Source organism: Protopterus annectens, chromosome 7.part0 (assembly GCF_019279795.1).
Source record: "Protopterus annectens isolate FY-2018-M chromosome 7.part0, PAN1.0, whole genome shotgun sequence".
NCBI lineage: Eukaryota > Metazoa > Chordata > Ceratodontiformes > Protopteridae > Protopterus > Protopterus annectens.
The window spans coordinates 1982737889-1982760016 of NC_056739.1; the positions used below are offsets into that span (position 1 = coordinate 1982737889).

General features: G+C 41.4%; 1 protein-coding gene across 1 annotated transcript in view; it reads left to right on the forward strand.

The window, feature by feature from the left end:
- The window catches only part of LOC122807285 (cytosolic 10-formyltetrahydrofolate dehydrogenase), a 586928-nt gene that overhangs the window by 437617 nt on the left and 127183 nt on the right, over window positions 1–22128 (forward strand). The window contains exons 18-19 of the mRNA XM_044078406.1: window positions 2386–2485; window positions 13986–14084. Of these exons, the coding sequence (XP_043934341.1) occupies window positions 2386–2485; window positions 13986–14084 (199 nt within the window). The remainder of the gene's footprint in view (window positions 1–2385; window positions 2486–13985; window positions 14085–22128) is intronic.

The window sequence follows — 22128 nt, forward strand, 5'->3', positions numbered from 1 at the left end:
TCTCGCCTTCATTCTTACTTCCCTCCCTCCTACCCCCTCCTGGGCTGATAGATAACCGAGATGCTGGATCCATCCTGGTTACTCAATCCTTCTATACCTTTCTCTAGGGAGTGAAAGAATGACGTATGGTATTATTATACGCAGCAAACAAGATCTGAGGTAATTCCAGGTGCATCAAGGGATAGGGACTTGGCTTTGAGCTATTTAAAGACCTCGAGCTTTGCAATTGGCCGTATCGGAGCCGAGGGATCGGCTCTGAACCCATCAGTAAAGAATGAAGGCAAGATGAACAGCTCACATGGAACGTTATGGTAAGTACAGAACTTCTTTTTCTGTAGATTATTATTCTCCTTACAGGTCTGCATCCAAAATCCCAGTCTCTCCTTGTTTCTTGAGCTTCCCCCTTTTCACTAACATGTGCCTTTCTTGGGAGAGTGAGGTAAGGATCTGTCCCTCCATACAGTTCATTAGGTTTCTGTATGAACATCCAGGTACCTTGTTATTTATTGTTAGGTGTTTGCTATAGTTGATCAACCTAAAAGCTAAAAGGTCCAGTGCTTGTTGGAGTCTGTGAATGGAAATGGTTGCATGAGCTGCTACTGCTTTATTGGTCATGGCAGACAAACAGTGGTGTTGCCCCTTGCTAGAGCCCAGTACAGTGAAGCATGGATATGATATTAACCTTAGAGAGTTGTCCTCCCTTTGCACTAGTGGTGGTTGAGGTACTAGCAGAGATTGACCAGAAGTATGCACATTTTTGTTATGAAATGGAGGAAGGGGTCCTAATACTAGTACTGAAATGGATATTGTGAGTTTGGGTATCAGGACTTGATGATGAAAATCTGAAGAAAAGCTATTTCTGTAGTCTGCATGCCTTTTACTCCACAATCATATGACATATATCCTGTTAGTCACTAGGACTTGCAAGAAGGGATCATATCATTTATTTAACAGGAATGTCCGATTGGGACAGAGTCCCGTTTTCAATGGAGGCCTGGAGAAAAATGCTGCAGACACATGTCTTTGGAATGTGAAAGGAAACTGGAACACCTGGAGGAAACCCATGCAAACACAGGGAGGACATGCAGACTCCACACAGAGGGTACCCCAGCTGAGAATCGAACCGGAAAATTTCTTGCTGTGAGGTGACAACACTAACCGCTGCACCACAACATTGCTTTAAAGAGTATGAAGCAGGCTGAATGTCCTTTCTGTGATTAATTAACCCAGAAAGAGATGGACAGAGTCAGGCATCTACTGTTATTGTCTAGTGTTGTCAAAAAGCTGTATTTTTCTCACTGATTGTTTTGTGTGCATTTAGAACAAAAACACACGACAGTAAACCATTTTGTCTTAAAATATTGTGGTGCAGCAAGTAGCATTGTCACCTCATAGCAAAAGGTTCCCCAGTTCAATTCTCTGCTGTGGTGCCCTCTATGTGGAGTCTGCGTGTCCTCCCTGTGTTTGTTTAGGTTTCTTCTAGGTGCACTGGTTTCCTCCCAAATTCCAAAGGCATGCAGCATGTGAAATGGACTCTCTAAATTGACGAAAGGTATGAGTCTGCATGCGAGTGTGTGGTGTGGAAGAACAACCCCATCAGGGATAGCCACCTGGTGGTGTAAGTCATGGCTCTAGATTATTGTCACTGTAGAAGTGGCACCCCGCCCCTATGTGCAAAAATGGGAACAGGGTTTGTGGATGGAGGGATTGCCCAAAGAAAAAAAGAGACCAATATTTGTTTAAAATGAACACTTTTAAAAGAATATGTAGCATAAGAAAATAGTAATATCTGTACTTATAAAACAGTTGGAAAAGACACTTAGTGAGGCCCATACATTGATTAATGTATGCAAGATGCAGAAATTGGCATTCCAAAAATGATGTTTAGAGAGGTAGATGGATAAGAGCTGTTCTTATGGTTCTAGCTATGTCTCTAAGTTCATAAAGGTAAATGGATTTAGGAATGTATGCAGCAATTTTAGGTAGGGTGTAAGAGGGTAGCCTGAGTGACATTTACTATTTAAAGCTTGCTCATTTCGAGGTGGGGGAAGAAAAGACCCATTTGATGGAGAAGTACTCATCTGCATTCAGAATATATGCTTCTGCGTTGCATTTATGTTTAACTACTGTTTTAAAGAAAACTACTGTTATTTTTATCAGATTAGCTAGTGACAGAGTATTTCATTTATTTACTTATGTTAAGCAAAATTGTGGAGCTTGCATGTTAAAGCTCAGTGACAGTTTTTCACCTTTGGCTCACCACGGTATTTTTACAAAATCAGTCCCGATTAGTCAGATGAGCTGGTTTGCTATTAGCTTTTTCTTTTGAAAATGGGGGTACAGTTCATCAAAGCACTTGCATGACTTCTGTGTTTTGCATTCCAGCTGTGCCTTAAGTAATGTCAAGAAAGTTTCCTTGGAGCTGGGAGGCAAGTCCCCTCTGATTATCTTCAGTGACTGTGACATGGACAAGGCTGTACGCATGGTAAGCAAACGCAATTTAAAGTGGATAGAAGTGTATTTTAAACAGATGCATAATGTTACTACATTCAGCCTATCTTCTTTGTAGAATACCGTCTTGTTTTATTTGCCTTCCCATCCACCATCTCAGATAGCCTTCACTTATAGAATATTTTCTTGCTTTGTTTCTGTTCCTTGTTACTTTGCTCCCTGACAATGGAAAGCAGCAGCTGAAAGTCAAAACTCCTGCAAATATAACTTCTTTTCATGCGCCCATTAGTTCACCCATTCTGCCAGAAAGGAAGCATGCTTTAGTCTCATAGAGTTAGGAGATAACCATGTAGAATATCGAGATTCAAATCGCCATGTCAAAAAGTGGTGACCTAATGACAAAAAATCCAGACTTAAATATATTACGTCCAAAACTGCCACTTCTTGGAATATTCCTCTTTTTTCAGAGGTATGATGATGTTGGAGTTGGTATTATAATTTCAGGGGGCAGTAGACTCGCCCCTTACAAAAAAGAAGATTAAAGGAGAAGAGTGATATTCACTATATGGTCTTCCCCGTGTTTTTTTTCCTTTCATATCAACAGGGAGACACGTCTTCTCTTTGGTTATTTTAAATATGGTGCTGTCAAATGGAGATGGAGAAAAAGAGACCTGAAATTTATACATCAGTAGCCAACAAGCAGCCAGGATGCTGGTGGTTCATAAAATGCACTGCAGGTGAATCAGATTGTTGTATGATCATTCAACGATAGATGGGATAATTGTAGCAGAATGGGAGAAAAGTACCACAAGACATGCTCAGTGGAAAAACAATGGAGCAAATCAAAACCGAAGCAGAAATCAGCATGGTAGTCAACTGTCCAGATTTTTGCAGAATGTCCAGATTTTTGCCTCATATTTTTGGCCTGTTTCTCATACAATTGTTGTTTTCTGGCAAATCACTAGGAAATCACTGATGACTAAATTCAGAAAATAATGGCAGAAAGATGGGTTTCAGACTTCATATCCTTCTGAAAATTCATGCAATTGCAAAAGCTGTTAGCATTTCAACTTGCTAAGCTTGTAAGAACAGTATTAAAGAACTGTCCCTATTTTCAGCCTTTGTCCCCTCATTGTGACTTTGTCCAGATTTCTTACCCTAAGAGGTTGAGAGGTGTGGTCAGTATGTTTCTATAAAAGGTGACTGTTATGGTTAGGGGCAAGATCGCATATAGGACATTTAAGAAAATGTAAATTAAGACAATGAACTGTAGTAGTTGAAGCAGAAAAATGCAGGAGCAGATGTTAATTAAATGGACTGTAAACCTATAAAGGAAGAAGACGTTTTGGATCCATTCACAGAATTTTGTCCTATTCATTAATTTATTTTATACCCAATATACCCACCATTCAAGAAAGCCATTTGCTTCCTGGACTTTCTTCTAACTATATATTTTGTGGAAATGAAGAAGCAGGTAGTTTTCCAGTCATTTTTTTTGCCTTTGTATGTTGAGGATTTGTTTTTCTGTACACGGTAGTTTGAAGCAGTTCTCTGATTTCCAATGTAATTTAACTTGATAGCAGACATTTCTGAGGCACATAAACTTCAATTTTAATAATGGACAATCCATAATATTGTTTGGCTTATTTCCTTGGGTTAAGTTCTTCATTTACCTGTCAAAGGGCTAATATGAAGCCAGTAACAGCTGATCATTTTTCCATCATTAATAAGGACTTGGGTTATTAAAAGACTTCACATAACTTTGGAATGCTTTTTTCTGAGTGGCAAACGTCTTGCAATGTGCATTAAAAATGATTACTCTGTAGTTATATGTGTATTGTTAGGAATGTTCAGTCTGGCTTATTGTGATCAATGTGTAGGAAGATTATCAACTATTTTATGTCTATGACTACACATTTCTTAACCGAACTAAGAAACTACATGAAAATTTGCTGAATGGTTTGAATCATCTATGCTGCATGTATTCTCTGTTTCCTGTGTATTGCTTGAAAGTGCTGTTTGTAATGCATATAGTCCTGTGCATATTAAAGAGTATTGCTACATATGGTCATTAAGCATTGTATGAGAAACTTGTATGAGGAGTTAAGATATTTACCACAGGGGATTATGATCGGGTCTCCAATCATACCCAGCTTGTTATATGTTTAAGACATGGATGACAAGAATTTCATCTCAAGAGTAAAGTTTGAGAGCAGAATCTTGGCATTCATGTCCAGAACACATAATAATCCATTATGATCAGAGATCCAATCATAATTCTTTGTAGTGCATCGAGGTTTGTCTGCCTTATGTACTACTAGTAACTCCAAACTAAAATTAAGAAAAAAATGCATTGTCTTCTACCAGTGGGAAAGTGGTTGTCATTCTTACATATTTCCTGTGTGAGAGAAGATATTTGAAATAAAATGGTGTCTGGAATGTAACAGACAACAGGCAGAAATGGGAGTTGAAACAAAGCCATTTTATGTCCTGCTGCTGCTTTTTACTGAATGGTTCTGTCTGCTTTTAGTACAAGACTCGATGCTGACAGCACTTACGGGGTGCTTAGCAATTGTTAAGCATTCCTCTGATCATTGTTAAGGTCAGGTCTTGCACTACAATAACGTCGAACCAGGACATAATGTAACCGTTTTTGGAGTGTAATCATGGTACTCATTGCACTACAAAAAGGCTAAATGTAGTTAGAAATGCCTAACTTAAAAAGCATTCTCCAATCCAGCCCTGATGGATCTGCTACACATTCATAAAACAAATAGCACTAGAATTACCAGATCTAAGGATCTAAACCTGATCTGTGACATATATAAAACATGTTGGAGGGACAGGTCTGTGGCTTAGAGATTACCCCTTCTGTGGAACAGCAGCAGAGCTCTTCTATGAGCCTATTCAAGCATAGTTTGAACCAATGAATGGGAAATCGCAAATTCACCCCTGGCTTGTCGGCTGTGGTCCTTAAGGATGGGGCAGTTTGTAGCTGACCTAGGGCATGGGCACATACCATAGCTGTTATTGTCTGTGGGCACTGATAATTAGGAAAAGTGGAGCATGAATGGTTAGGCTTAAAAGGGCTCTAGGGACGTTAGACTAGTAACCTATGATCCTATGAGATAATGAACATACTTATCTTCAGGGGATGTAAAAGACAGATTTTGAACAGATTGTAACTGCTTGGCCCATTAGTCTGTCATTTTTTTAACCCATTGTAGATCCCAGATAACCATTAGCCTTCTTCCTTGTTTTCCTCGCAGGTACTGTTTTGTGCCTTGGATTGTGCTATTCCTTTGGCCAGCTGCTCAGTGTGCCCACTGGTCTTCCTAAAGTAACACATCCTCACACTGCTGCTTAGTCACTGCACTTTACAACCACACCGCATCCCATCCTGTATGAACTACTGTGCCTTTCAATAGTTTTCCTTGTACTTAAAGATACCATTCACTTACTACCAGTTTATTGAATAGCAGACTTTTTTTTGAGATTTTTGTAGAGATTTGTTTTATTTTGTACGCTCTTTACTGTCCCTACGATTTCTTTTTCATGTTTTATTACACATATTGTACTACCTACTGGAAGTCATTTCCAGCCATTTTCAAACAAAAGTACTAATTTTATTTTAAGAATATGGAAAATTCTGCTTTCCTTGCCTTACATCTAATAAGTTACTGATATAGAAACAGGAAGCAGTATTACAATCTATGGAACAATATTTTACTTGTCTGATTGTAAATATTATGAGCAATTTTGTTATTGGTCATTGGTAGCAGTCATTTAAGCAACAGTATATATATTTAGATGATTTATCTGATTATTTTAAGAGTAAGTAGCTAGGATGAAAGAATAAATTGTTGCAGGGGCAAAACTTCTGTTTTTCTAGACTTATTCTGTGTATGTTGTCTGAAATGGAAAATAAATATATTCCATTATGGCATCCCATTCCCTTAACATCCTTTTTCATATGACCCAAATGCAGTTTGAACCAATGGATGGAAAATCGCAAATTCAACCCATGGCTTGTCACCTGTGGCCCCTATGGACAGGGGCAGTTTGTAGATGGTCTAAGGCACAGGTATATACCAAAGCCATTCTAGCCAATGGGCCTTGATAACTGGGAAAATTGGAGAATGAATAGCTAGGCTTAAAAAGGCTCTAGAGTCATTAGCCTTGTAACCTGCTATGATCCTATAATCCTTTTCAGCCATTAGTCAAATGCTGTAAGTCCAGGGCATGACTATGAGGTGAAGGTCTGAAAATACTAACTCTGTAAAGCAAACAATATGAAACAGCACTGGCACAAACATCCCTTTATCTAATTTAATAAACTCTTCTTGGAGAGTATCTTCCATAGAGCACATGCTTTTCACACATTTGTCTATCTCACAGCTGTCTGTCAAAGAGCTGTTCTGTCCCCAAGACAGTTAAATGATTCAACTCATTCACAAGAAAAGTTTGTGTGTAAAATTTAGGTGTACTCATATAGAAAGTGAACTTTAGTGATATTTTCATAACATACAAAAACCAGCAGAAGTAAATATTTTTACAGCAGTAGCATAGGTAGGGTGGGACGAAGGGGGAGGCTGCTCCAAGCCCAAAGTATTACGGGACACAATAGGCTGATCCCAGTTGCTCTTCAGGGCATTACCAGCATTTATAAATAAATGCTGGTATTGCATTTGCAGTCAAAACTGAGCTCTGTAGAACGGTGTGTGGGTGTGGGTGTGAGTGTGCTATAAATTGTAGCAACTGCTTGTTACAGTTAGAAAGGCAAAAATAGCTTTTTTTCATTCTTTCTTTCCTTAACTATTTGAAGAAGAATTGAGTTTTCATGTACAAGTAGTTTTGTTGGTGGGGGGGTTGCAGGATCAGGGGACATCACTGGGTGCAAAAATAGTTACTTACACGTCTATTCACAGCATATGGTTAGCAATAATAGCAAATAGCTTTGTTATCGTTTTATTTTTCGGGGTCCTTTTACCTTATGCCTGTCAACCATCAACCTCCTGTCCCTTCACTTGATGTTCTAGACCATGCTTTGACAGATGCATTCTGTGCTACCAAGTTCTCTACAGTGTGGATTAAACTTACTGATGGACACTTAACACTTTCACTGGTCAGCACAGGAGCCAGGAGGCGAGAGGCAGCTGGTGAAGGAGTCATCATCCAGGCAGCAATGAGGGAATAATTTTAAATGCAAACTAAATTTCTATACTTTCTCTGGCCCCAATGTGCCTACTGCCAATGCATTAATTGGCTGCTCTAGCTGCTGGGATTCTAGCTAAACCAAGGATAGAGGGACTGCATTCAGGACTTTATCCTCTGTACCGAGCAGCTGCTATGTAGTTATGCTAATAAGGTAAGATTTACCTATGTAGTCTGCAAATTTCAGTGGCTGTGTATTCTGTTAAATGATGGTTTTAACATAAATACAAACGATCCACTCATTTTAAGTCTGAGTATGTTGCCAGCTATATGTGTAGTAGTTCTCTAAAAGTCTGGTGCCTCAGTACTGGCTCTGTTACTATTTAACATGTTTATGCTTTGCCTTGAGGACTTGATCCATTGGAGGGCCTTCTTGTATCACTGTTAGATGAGTGGCATACAACTCCATTTCCCCTTTCTTCGTCAGCATATGGAGGGTCTTAATTCCTTAATAAACAACTTAAAAGCTTTGCTCTAATTGTTTGAAACACAATACATCCAAATCAGAGGTGTTGGCTGTGTATGACTCCTCTGCTTTACCACATCCATCATTTATTCTGTATGAGAACAATAAACTTACGTTCTGAATAAAATAATTGTTTTTGATGCAGTTATAAACCTGAGCTTAAATCCTCCACTAACTCCACCATAGTGCAGCTGTAGGCACAGATCAGTCTCCACAATTATGCAGTAGTCATCCAGATTACAACTAACTGCATAGGTTGACATGCTGTGCATTCAATAAATTGTAACAGTTTATATTGCTGCTGACAAACTGTAAAGTTAAAAAAAATGCATCGTAACTGGATTCAGGTTTCTAGGTTGTAAGAAATTTCCCTCTGGGAACAGTTGGCTGGGGACACATGGTTGAATTGCATACTTGTCTAATGTAGAGACACATGGCTGCAACAGATACACTGTGCACACAAATACGCTTACAGCATTGTTCCCATACCTCAAATAAGGGCCTATGTTAGTTAATCGACCATTCAGAATGTCGAATGCTAGATGTTCGAACGGGGAAGTTGGAAAAATGAAAATATCGAAGCCGCAGAAGTACGAATTTTTTCCCAGGGAAAGAATTCGGTAGGCTGTTTCTGCAGCTTTGACATTTTCTCCAGTTTGGTGTGAAAGTTACGGATCAGGTTAAGGTAAGTGTGCGAGTGTGACGGACGTTGGGGTAGGGTGCAGGTAAGGTAAGTGTGCAAGTGTGAAGGACATTAGGGTTAGGATGCGGGTAAGGTAAGTGTGCGAGTGTGACGGACTTTAGGGTTAGGCTGCGGGTAAGGTAAGTGTGTGAGTGTGACGGACCTTAGGGTTAGGGCTTGGTTCATAGGTAGGTACTAGCCTATATAAGCCTAACCAAAAAGGTACCCTGGCTTTCGCCACCCAAGAAAATTATTTTCCTGTACCCCTGTCGAACAGAGCCGCAGAAGTGATCCCTGGGGTATATTTCCTATTTCCCATCCAATCATTAAGATTTTTCTTGAAGAGTGCTAATGAGGAGCTCTGTTTGATATAGATAGGTAGTCTGTTCTAGAGTATGGGAAGTCTCTGGGACAGGAATCTATCCCTCCAGCATGTTCTGTTTATTGTGGTGACAAGGTTTAGGTCCCTAGAGCATGTAGCTCGAAGGGATTGGGATTTCTTTAAGTGGAGCATGTCTAACAGCTCTGGGTTTGACATAGCTTTGTATGTTAGGCAGAGATCGCCTCTGAGTAGGTGATATGCGACGGAGTAAAGCTGGAGTTATTTTAGATGGTCTGCGTAGGGCATCTTTTTGAGGCCAGTAATCCTCTTTGTGAGGTATTTCTGTGGCCTTTCCATTTGTTGTAGATGTCTTGTGAGGTACATACTCTATAATAGGTCTAATGAGTAATGAGTAGAGAGGAACAATGACCTCTTTTTTCTGGATGAGAAGCCTTTTGTGATGAGGTGAGCCATGTAGAAGGAGTTCCTGACCACTGTGGCGATGTGATTATCAAAGGAGAGACTACTGTCCACCTGTGTCCCAAGGTCTCTTATCACACTTTTGGCGTTAAGTAGACTACCACTTATGTGGTAGTTCATGGGTACAGAGTTTTTACCAAAGGGGATGACAATACACTTTTTGGCATTGAGCTTCAGGAAATGGCTTTGACACCAAGCATCTGTCTCAGTGAGGCCCTTTTGTAGTATGTCCACATCGTTAGGAGTTTTGATTATGGCTCCTAGTTTGCAGTCATCTGCAAACTTTTTTAGCCAAACTTTTTTAGCCAAATACCTTCTATGTTAGCCTGTACTTCAGAGAAGTAGATACCAAACAGGAGAGGATCCAGGACTGAACCTTGTGGTACTCCACTTGTCACTGGTCTGAAGTCAGATTTGGAGTCTGCTACTTTCACAGTGTGGGTTCTGTCCATGAGCTGGTTCATAGGCTAATAGGTTCATACTAGGCTATCTGCCCTAGGGCATTTATAAGCCTAGCCAGAGTGTGTTTGGCTTTCGTCACCCAATTTAAATGAGTTTTACTATGCCCTTTTTCAAGGTTAGTTTACTGTGCCTTTGTCTAGCAGTGACACAGAAGTGATCCCTGGGGTAAACTTACGATCTCCCATCCACTCGTCAAGATTCCTCTTGAAGAGAGTCAGTGAGGGACTCTGCCTAACGTGGACTGGGATTCTATTCCAGAGTGAAGGGAGCCTCTGGGTTATGAATCTGTCCCACCAGCAAGTCCTATTTATTTCTATGCTGAGGTTCAAGTCCCTCGAGCGCGTAGCTCGAAGGGATTTGGATTTTTTGAGGTGAAGCATGTCCATTAATTCTGGGTTGGACATGGCTTTATATGTCAGGCATAGATCGCCTCTAAGTAGGCGGTATGCAACTGAGTAGAGCTGGAGTTTCTTTAACCGAGCAGCATATGGCATCTGTTTGAGCCCCTTGATCCACTTGGTGAGGTACTTTTGTGGTCTTTCTAGTTGCTGCAGGTGTCGGGTAAGGTACATCCCGAATGGGGCATTGTATTCAATTATGGGCCTGATGAGGGATGAGTAAAGGGGCACAATGACCTCCCTTGACCTAGATGTGAATCCCTTCATGATAAGGTGGGCTATATAGAAGGTTTTTCTAACCACTTTGGCCACGTGGCTGTCAAAGGAGAGATTGCTATCAACTTGGGTCCCCAGGTCCCTAATTACTTCTTCCGTACTTAATGGATTTCCACCTCTGTGGTAATTTGTGGGCACTTTGTTTTTGCCACTTTTTGGCATTTAGCTTGAGGCCATGGCTCTGGCACCAGTTATCTGTCTCAACGAGACCCTTTTGGCAGATGCTTGTGTCAGCTGGAGAGTCGATTATGCCGCCGTTTGCAGTCATCTGCGAACTTGATCAGCCATAGTCCTCCCGTGTTGGCCTGTACCTCTGAAAAATATATACCGAACAAGAGAGGTCCCAGGACTGAGCCTTGTGGGATGCCGCTTGTAACTGGTTTGGAGTCTGACATGGCTCCAGCAATTCTGACCATGTGGGTTCTGTCCTTGAGCCAGTTTGCAACCCATCTTATGACATAAGGGTTTATATTTAAGCTGGAGAGCTTATCTATGATGCCCGAGTGGGGTATTGTATTGAAGGCTTTTGTGAGGTCCAGGTAAGCTGTGTGGACCACCTTCCCCTCGTCAATGGCCTTGGTGACTGTTTCAAAGAAATCGACCAGGTTCAAAAGGCAAGATCTGCTCTTAACAAAACCAAATTGGGTAGGATCCAGTGTCTGTAGGTCCCCAATATCTTTATTTATGAGTTCCATGATGATCATCTCCATAGCTTTGCAGACCAGGCTAGTCAGGCTTATGGGGTGGTAGTTAGTTGTTAACCCATCTTGTGACATAGGGATTTATACCTAGGTTAGTGAGCTTATCTATAATTCCAGAGTGGGGGATGGTGTCGAAAGCCTTGGCGAGATCTAGATAAGCTGTGTGAACCACCTTACCCTCATCTATGGCTTTGGTGACTGCTTCAAAGAAGTCAATCAGGTTTAGGAGACATGATCTGCCTTTTACAAACCTGAACTGGGTAGGGTCCAGAGTTTGGAGATTACCAGTGTCTTTGTTTATGATTTCCATGATGATACGTTCCATGGCCTTGCAGAACAGGCTCGTCAGGCTAATGGGGCAGTAGTTCCCAGGGTCTGTCGTGGCTCCCCCTTTGTGAAGTGGGATAACCGTCGCGGTGCGCCATTCAGTGAGCACAAAGCCTGAGGTGAGGCTATGATTGAACATGGTACTTAGGTAGGGTGCCGGTTCATTCTGTATTTCGTGTAGAACGCAGCCTGGGATATTGTCAGGTCCCATGGATGCTGTGTTCTTGGCTTTGGAGAGTGTGTTTTTTTACCTGTGCAGCCGTGATTACAGGAACTTTGCATTTTTTCAGTATAGAGATGGGCCCACTAGGGGGTGAGAGGGGGGGTTAAAGTTAGCACTGAACTTATCTGCCAGGATGTTAGCAATATCAGTTGGTTTTGTATATTTAGTTCCATTGTGCTGTAACTCAGAGCAGATCTGAGTGTTGCCATTGAGATCCTTGACATAGCTATAGAATGCTTTGTGGTTGTCTTTAGAGTCAGTGGCAATTTTGTTTTTGTAACTAGCTTTGGAGGATTTTATGAGGGATCTCAGCTTCTTACTGAGGTTGACCAGGGAGTTCCTCCAGTCATGGGATTTTACTCTTTTTTGCAACAGTTTCTTTCTTCTGTTGTAGAGTTTGTTTATGGCAGAGGACCACCAGATTGGCTTCCTTTTTTTTGGAGGATAGCATCTTGGTTCTGTTAGGGATAGCATGATCCATGCACTCGTGTAAGTGCTTATAAAGTGCATTTGTGTAGGATTCAGCAGTCGTACCTCTATTGTCCGTCTGCATGGGTGTTATGAAGTTTGCCACTTCTGTCTTAAGAAGTGTGAAGTTGGCTTTGGCGAAGTTTTTTATGGTGGTTTCCCTAATTGGGGGTGGGGGCGGGTGGCTTAAGGTTAGTGCATAGATAGTTGTGTATGTAAGGTGTAGTGTAGGTTTATTAGGTTTTTGGTGTGGTTGTGTTGTGAGGTTTCAATGTTGTCATATTTCGAACTTCCAAGTTTGAACATATGGTGTTCGAAATTTTGGAAGTTTGATTATATGACATAGACCCTCTAATAACTGTGGGGGGGCTGAAGTGCATGTGACTTGTCCAGCCTGTCTATTGAACCAATGAACATTTTGTTGGAAGCCTGCCATCAGTGGCTGAAAATGTCACTAGGATGGCCTACTGTACAGCTCACTGAACATTTTACCAAGACCAAGAACAAAACTGAATGCACACAGAGGATCATTACTCGGGAATGCATGTTATTCCTTGTAAGAAAAACATTTTGTGTAGGGTGCAGAGTCTAAAACACATACTGGAGCATGTGTGTGACTAGAACAATGTACTGGATTTCATCTGTGCTGTCATACACTTCTGCAAGTTATAGATACATAAACATGTACTGTACACCAGGAACAATGCCCAGCACTTCCCCTGATACATTAATAAAGGTATTGCCTGTCAGACACTGCATTTTTTTTTGTCATTGACATGCCCACCAGACACACTGCTGTGACTACCTGCCATACTACCTGCTGTCGTTAGGGTCTAGGGGTCATGAAAGTTGCCCCCTACTTGATTATTCTAGCTGTGGACTAGGCACCACATGCTTCTATGTGCTCACAGTGAATTTGCTACAGCCATGTGCACCTGCAGCAGAACTGCAGTTCAACCATGTGTCCCCAGCTGTTTGTCCCTGCAGGGAAATATCTTTCAGCTCATAAGCCATAATTCAGTAAATCCGCATGTGTGTGCGTGTGTGCGTGTGTGCGTGTGTGCGTGTGTGTGTGTGTGTGTGTGTGTGTGTGTGTGTGTGTGTGTGTGTCTGTGTGTCTGTATTGGCTCATCTTCACTTGCTTGAGAAAAAAAGTAAATGCCAATAATTCAGTTCAGGGAAAGGGGGTATTCAAATACATAATGTGTTTCATTTTTCTAATTGCTTGGATTTGAAAGATGGAATCACAAATCCCATGTCTGGTTTATTTACAGAGAGGGCGAAGCTTAATTGCAGTAGTCATGTGGTTGGTTACAGAGACTACAACAAGGTTAATCTTAGAAGAGCTTTGTTGACTCAGAATCAGTTTCTACTGAGTAAACAAGGTGAAATGCATTAGTATAGTTATCCTGCACTACAGCAGTTCAGATATGCAGAATTCAGTTACCTGTGTGTACTTTTTATCCTATTTACTTCCTAATCTTGATTTTTTTGTGTTGTTTGTTTGTTTCCAAGGGTATGAGTTCAGTCTTTTTCAACAAAGGTGAAAACTGCATTGCTGCTGGTAGGCTTTTTGTAGAAGATTCCATTCACGATGAGTATGTCAGGAGAGTGGTAAGTCATTGTGTATTGTCAACATTCTTTGGTATACTGGTGTTATTACATTAACAAATTATACCAGAACTAGATACAAGTGTCTCTCTTTACACCATAGCAGATGCTGAGATGAACTAGTTACAAGTGTCTCCCTTTACACCACAGCAGATGTTGAGATGAACTAGTTGCAAGTATCTCCCTTTATATCACAGCAGATGCTGAGATCCCTGGCATCACATTCTATCTGTGGTACAGGTTTGCCAATACAAAGTAACTATAGTGCATTATTGTCAGAAAAAAATGCAGTCCACGACTTAGATACCCATTTCTGTAAAATAAGACCCTGTGCAACACAAGTATGGCCATGCATTACCACCAGTAAACAGAGACATTCTTTTAATACCTGAAACAATGCAGCGCATCAAAATCTTAGCTGCCTTCCAAGCACAGCGGTCACGAGACATTAACATCCCATAGTAAGTTCTTTGCATTGCAGACATCACACTACAAGTACTTCCACTATTATTGTCTCTTCACAATGCTATATCAGGCACTCACATACCAGTCACCTCATGTCTGAGCTTCTGTACCACACAGTGGTTTTAGTTAAATGTAAATGTAAGCACTGTACATTTGCAGAGCACTGCTTATCCCTAATCCCAGCTATCATAGTCCACAAGCAGTGAAAGTCTTGGTAATGCTGAATGATACAGTAAGTTGCTTTTCCCACAGTGCCAAATTCATTACTTACATCCCAGTTGTCAGATGTAAGTCTTGATTGCAGAACGTATATATATATATATATATATATATATATATATATAGATATTATATATAGATATATATATAGATATATATATATATATATATATATATATATATGGGGTCTATATTACAAACGTAAAAAAACGTATGAGCGAATACGAAGACGTCGACCCATATTGCAAGAAGTACGGAAATCCCGAACATACAAAACCATGAATTCCGAAATGGTTTTGGTTGGCCTGTCTGCGGTAAAGCTCCGTAAGGTAAGTGTGCGATAGATAGGACTTTAGTGTTAGGATTTGGGTTAAGGTAAGTGTATAGATAGGTAATGTATGTAAGGTTTAGTGTAGTGTTAGAAGAAGGGTTATTTTAAGTGTATGTATGTATGTGTATTGTTTATTTTGTTTGAGTGCATGTTTGTAGGGGAAGTGTGCAGTAGTTACGGACCTTAGGGTTAGGGAGGGGTTAAGGATAGTGCATAGTTAGTTGTGTATGTGGGGTTTAGTGTAGGGTTAGAGGTAGGGTTTTGGTGCTTTACTTTAGGTTAGAAGTAGGGTTTGCTTAGTGTATGTGTGTGGTGTATTTATTTTCTTTGGGTAGGTAGTATGTGGCAGGTGGTGGGGGTTGGCCGACTATGACAGTTCGATATTTTTTTTTCGCGGTTTAGTGAGTTTGGGATTTTCGCCATTTGTGGTATAGGTGTCGACGTTTAGGTATTTGAGAACAGGGTTTTTTGGTAATATAGACCCTATGAAATGGTAGTCACAGTAAACCACTGACATTTGCAGAGCTGGAAGCCTGTGTGGCAAAGTCTTTCTCATCTTAGATTTCCAAATGTTCTCTTAAGGAAGATATATTTGTTCATAAGGTGTTTATCACTGAGTCCTGTATTCATGTTCATTTTCTTTGCATCATGCTGTTAAGTCAGTCTCTCTTCTCTTTCACCAGATATTTGAGATTGTATGTAACCAACATCTGCAGCCCAGATGCATTTGAAAAGATATGTGTAACATTTTAGTATCTGTTTTTCCTATATCTTGGTTTTACCACTTTTTTAGTCCTTCTGGGTGTTTCCCATTGCATTGTTAGTTTTGTTTGTTAAAGCAGAGCTTGAAGCAGACATCACAGAGTGTACACAGAACTATATTGAATATTCATCTCACAGCCTCACATATCTGTTAAATTTGCTTGTGAAACCCGAATGTCTTACACGGTCTTCCATCCTCAGATTCGATTATTCAGATAATACAGCAAAATATCCTTCACCTAATGCAAATTTTGAGTTTAGAGGAGTCAGATGGCTACCTAAGTGGACTTACGGTTTTACATTGCCCATTTAAAGTTCCGTGAAGATGCAGCCTTGTAGTAATTATCAGGCAGTCCACCCAGCTGGTACCCTTGGTAATTCAGAGTTAAGCAAAAAAAAAGACATACAGCTCTAGAGAAAGAACTAATGTATTTCTGTGTTGTAGCTCTTTCTGACCTTTCCTACAGAAAGTAAATTGTAGTAAATGGCTATATTAGATCCTTGTCACAGTTACTAACACTAACACATGCGAGCTTGCACACACACACACACACACACACACACACACACACACACACACACACACACACACACACACACACACACACATATGTACACACACACTCTGCAGTCTTTTAAATAATATAACAACCAAATGTTAAACACAACTGATTGAATGATTATTGTCGGTCACAGCTGTTTGCAAGGACTGACTGGCACCTCTTCTGCAGTACCAATAGTGTCCTGTAACAACTTTCTAAACACACCCCCTCTGGTCCATCAATCCCAACAATAAAAGACCCAGTTGAAACAGTCCCTCCTTTCAGATACCTAGGAATCTGACTTTACTCCACAGTTAACTTTAATACCATGTTCTGACAACAAAGGCCCAAGCTAACTCTGGGCTCCTGAAAACAGAGGTGGCTAACTTCACGGCACCCATGCAAATGGAGAATAGTTGCATGACTGCCAAATCATACACCAGTGCACTGTATGAACACGTACACAAATGCATGGATCTCTCCATACCCAAAAGAACCAAGATGCTCTCCTCCAAAAAAGGAAGCCAATCTGGTGGTCCCCTGCCATAAACAAACTCTATAACAGAAGGAAGAAACTGGTGCGGAATAAGGTGAAGTCCCAAGAGTGGAAAAACTCCCTTAGCAGCCTCAACAAAAAGTTGAGATCCCTCATCAAATCCTCTAAAGCTAGCTATGAAAACAGATTTTCAGCAGATAGTAAAGACAACCACAAGGCCTTCTATAGTTATGCAAAGAATCTCCACGGCAATACCCAGATTTTCTCTGAGCTACTGCACAATGGTACCTCCTGTACCGAGCTAACAAATATTGCCAATATACTGGCCGACAGAATCAGTGCCAACTTTAGCCCTCCCCCCCAAAGGACCAATCACAACACCAGTAGATTGCCAGGCACCCAGTATTACTCCTGCACAGGTTAAAACAGCACTGTCCAAGGCCAAGAATACAGCTTCTATGGGACCTGACAATATCCCTGGCTGTGTTCTACATGAACTACAGAGTGAACTGGCACCACACCTGTGTGCCCTGTTTAATCACAGACTCACCTCAGGCTTTGTCCCTACCAAATGGTGCACTGCTACAGTCATCTCTCTCCACAAAGGAGGAGCGACTACAGACCCTGGGAGCTATCACCCCATTAGCCTGACGACTCTGATATGCAAAGCTATGGAATGCATCATCATGGACCTAATAAACAAGGATATAGGGACTCTCCAAACTCTGGATCCCACACAGTTTGGTTTTGTGAAGGGTAGATCATGCCTGCTCAACCTGGTCAACTTCTTTGAGTCAGTCAATAGAGCTATGGATGAAGGCAAGGTGGTTCATGCAGCCTACCTTGATCTGGCCAAGGCCTTTGATACCATTCACCACTCAGGAATCATAGAAAAACTCACTAAGCTAGGCTTCAACCCCTATCACTAGGTTGGTTGCAAACTGGCTCACAGATAGAACCCACAGTGTAAAAGTAGCTGATTCCAAGTCAGACTGCCGACCAGTCACGAGTTGAGTCCCACAGGGTTTGATCCTGAGTCCTCTCCTGTTTGGTATCTACTTCTCTGAAGTCCAGGCCAACACAAAGGGACTCTGGCTGACAAAGTTCACAGACGATTGCAAGTTGGGAGCTATTATTAACTCCCCAAGTGATGTTGACATCCTGCAGAAAGACCTCACTGAGACCAACAACTGGTGTTAGAACCATGGCCTTAAGCTCAGTGCCAAAAAATGTGTCATCATCCCCTTTGGGAAAAACTTGGTTCCCATGAATTACCACATCAATGGTAGTCCACTGAACACAGAAGGCATTATAAGAGATCTGGGAACACAGGTTGACAGCAACCTCTCTTTTGACCACCACATTGTCACTGTGGTCATAAAGTCCTTTTATGTGGCACATCTCATTACTAAGGGTTTTGCATCCAGGAAGAAAGAGGTCATTGTCTCCCTCTACTCTTCCCTCATTAGGCCAATCATCGAGTACAATGCCCCCTTTGGCACGTACCTCACTAGACACCTGCAACAACTGGATAGGCTGCAAAAGTACATCACAAAGATGTTCCTAGGCCTTAAACAGTTGTCCTATATGGGCAGACTAAAAAACTCCAACTATTCTCTGTTTCATATCGCCTACTTAGAGGTAATTTCTGCTTGACTTACAAAGCCATGTCTGACCCAGCTCTGTTGGAAATGCTACATCTAAGGAAATCCCAATCCCTCCGCACCACACGCTCCAGAGACCACAACCTCAACCTCATTACCACAATCAACAGATCATGCTGGAGGGACAGGTTCATAACCCAGAGACTGCCCATGCTATGGAATAGATTTCCCATACATGTCAAACAGAGCACCTCACTGGCCCTCTTCAAGGGAAATCTTAATGAGTGGATGGGAAATAGAAAATTCACCTCGGTGATCACTCCAGTGGCTCTACTCGACAGAGTCGGGTGGCATGATGCCAGGGTAATCCCATGGGCTAGGCTTGTAAAGGCTCCAGGGCTATTAGCCTAGTACACACCTATGAACATATTAACAAACATTTATTCTCAACTAGAAACACTTCCCATTGCCAAAAAATTGAACACCCCACCAAGCCATACAACCTCTACCACCTCCACTACTCAGTTTAAAAAAAACTCCTGAAAAACCATTTTCAGAATAATTGGTTATGCTCATGCCATTCACCAGGCTAACCCTTAAAAAGGTAACTCCTCTGTACCCCAGTTACTCTCAGACAGTCTGTTTCATGAATACGAAATTCTGCCTCTTTTAGGTCTTTTGAGTAGATGTCTTTTGATACTCTGTATTTCAATGTTTGACTTTTGTATGAACTGTTAATTTAATGTATTCCATATTGTATGTATCATCTCCTATTGTGTATGCGATGAAAGCTCTCATAACATGAAACAAATGTTCCATGTAATCTCCTTTTATTCTATGTATGTGTTGTTTGGAGCTTATCTTCCTGGGCCTCCGCTGAAAATGGACCTGTGTCCAGTCGGACCTTCCCGGTTAACAAATGTAAAATAAAATAAAAATAAAATTCCCACTTCTTATCTACAGTAGCCAAATCTACAACAGCTAAAGAAGTCCTCCCATCACAAGTAGAGTACCGCCTTCCCATCATGGCCACTGCCTCAGTGAAGAACCTTGTAATGTTACACACTCTATCCTTAAGACAGGAGCACCACTGCACCATGCTAGAAAAAGCCAATTGTCTGTCCATTCCTCAAAGGACCACAGTCCTTCCAGGAGCTCTTCTGTTCAAACGTATCAATCAAGATTCCTTCCCATACTTCTCATGCAGTCTACCCGAAAGATCCCTCCCACTGTTGTGGCAGGACAGGTAGCTTACATCCTTCTAAGTTGGGAACTGTTGATTGAAGGCTCAGTGTCTGTTATTCTAAAAGTGTATTAGTTCTGGTTTAAGCACTTAGGCTTCAGGCCAGTTATTTTACATTAAGAAAGTTCATGGTCTGCACTCTTGTGGGATGAGAGGCTGGAATCCGCCCTTCTGAGCTGGGAATTTCTGGTTAAAGGCTTACAGTGCCTGCATATTTGAACTGTTTCTTACTGAAATCGGTGTGCCTTGTTTGCTGTAGCATAGACTAGATCCAGGCCTGCTGAATCTAGCTTTGTTTGCATAACTTGAGCACTAATCCAGGCCTTCTTAAAAGTATTCAGTTGTATTTATTACTGCTTGGTAGTAAGTGTAGCTATCATTCTAAGCCTTTTGGTTTAAGCACTTGGGCTTCAGACCAGTTGTTTTACATTAAGAAGGTTTGTGGTCTGCACTGTTGTGGCAGGACAGGTAGCTTACATCCTTCTAAGCTGGGAACTGCTGATTGAGGGCTCAGTGTCTGTTATTCTAAAAGTGTATAAGTTCTTGTTTAAGTACTTGGGCTTCAGGCTAGTTATTTTACATTAAGAAGGTTCATGGTCTGCACTCTTGTGGGAGGAGAGGCTAGACTCTGCCCTTTTGAGCTGGAAATTTCTGGTTAAAGGCTTATAGTGCCTGCATATCTGAACTGTTTCTTACTGAAATTGGTGTGCCTTGTTTGCTGTAGCATAGACTAGATCCAGGCCTGCTGAATCTAGCTTTGTTTGTATAACTTGAGCACTAATCCAGGCCTTCTTTTTTGGAGAAGGTTTCCTTGCACCCCAGTGGCAGGAGTGTGCAGTTAGAACTTGTCTGATTGATGACTACAGGAACAGGGCTCAGTTTTGAGATTCTTTTACTGGTTAATTGGGTAATTTGTTTAAAAGCCTTTATGATTGCTTGTAGTCATCTAAAGCTGTTTTAAGTGTATTTATTTACTGTTTGTAGTCGTTTAAAGCTGTTTTAAGTGTATATTTTACTGTTTTTGCCTTATCTTTAAAAAAAAAATGTTTCTTTGTTTCCCACCCTTCTAATCTAGTATAGTCCAGTTTTCAGGCTAGTGCTGAATTCAGGGCTGTTACAATTTTCTGAGTTGCCCATACCTTACTTGGATAGAAGGAGGTTTCTCTGTTCACCTGTTAGAGAGGCAGCTTTGAGCAGCCATCTGTCCCTGGAGGAGTGCTTCCAGCCCAGAAGTTAGTAATTTGTGGGCCATTTTGAGCTAATTTCTATCTCTTTAATTTCCCTGCTGTAAAACCGCATTTGCATGGTTTTGCACGTCCAGGCAGCGCCGGTTAGCTAGGGCTAAATTTATCCCGGCTCCACCAAGTCTCCTCTTCAGTTTTTACCTTGAAAGTAGTCTAACTCTCAACCTAAGCACTTACAAAGCATCCTACAGTCCAGCACTTGCTCAGACCTAATAGCAATCACTAATATACCCTGACACTTGATTGCCCAGCAGGGCAAGGCTCATTATTCACCCCTCACCAACCAAGCGACTAAGCAGCTCACCCTACTATTCAGACATGACCAAAGGGCAATTTCAGGTATACTCTCCAATCCAGCTGGTGAACCTGGGTATCCTGAGGCAATGTTACAACAGCCTCATGTACACAGACAACCCTCTCCTCCTACCACAAAACATTAACGTATGCGAGAGATGTAATTATATAGCTAAATTGGAGGCTAAGCTCTCTCCACCCAAGACTGGAACGAGCAGTCATGAGGAGAAGGTTAACACTTACACCACACCTTCAGCCTCATATAGACATACTAAACCAGCACTGGCAAAAAATACACATAAATACACAAAATCATACTCGGAGGCTCTAAATAAAACCTGCAAAAGCATCACAGACCTCCAAAGCAGACACCCAAAAAACCTGCACCTCCCGTCACAAACCAGACAACACAAAACACAAAATCAGTGTGCCACACAATCACAGCCCTTAAGGTGAAATAACATCCCTAACACACTAGTAATAGGCGACTCTATAGTCAGGCACACTGACGTCCCACTAACTAGGCTGGACAAGGAGAAGATTACTGTTAGCTGCCTGTCGGGAGCCAGAATCCGCCACATAACACAAGCACTCAGGTCACTCCAGAACAAGTACATATATGACTCTGTCATTGTTCATGATGGTGTGAATGACTTGAGACATACCACCCTGGACTACATGAAAAGAGACATGGAAGACCTCTCTGATCATGTAGCCCAGGCGGGTATGACCCTGACCCTGAGTAGCATCCTGTCCTCACCAAGAATGATACCGCACTATAAAGAAAAAAATGATCAATTTCAACAATTGGCTAAGCTTCTGGTATCATTCAAAGGGGATCCAGTGT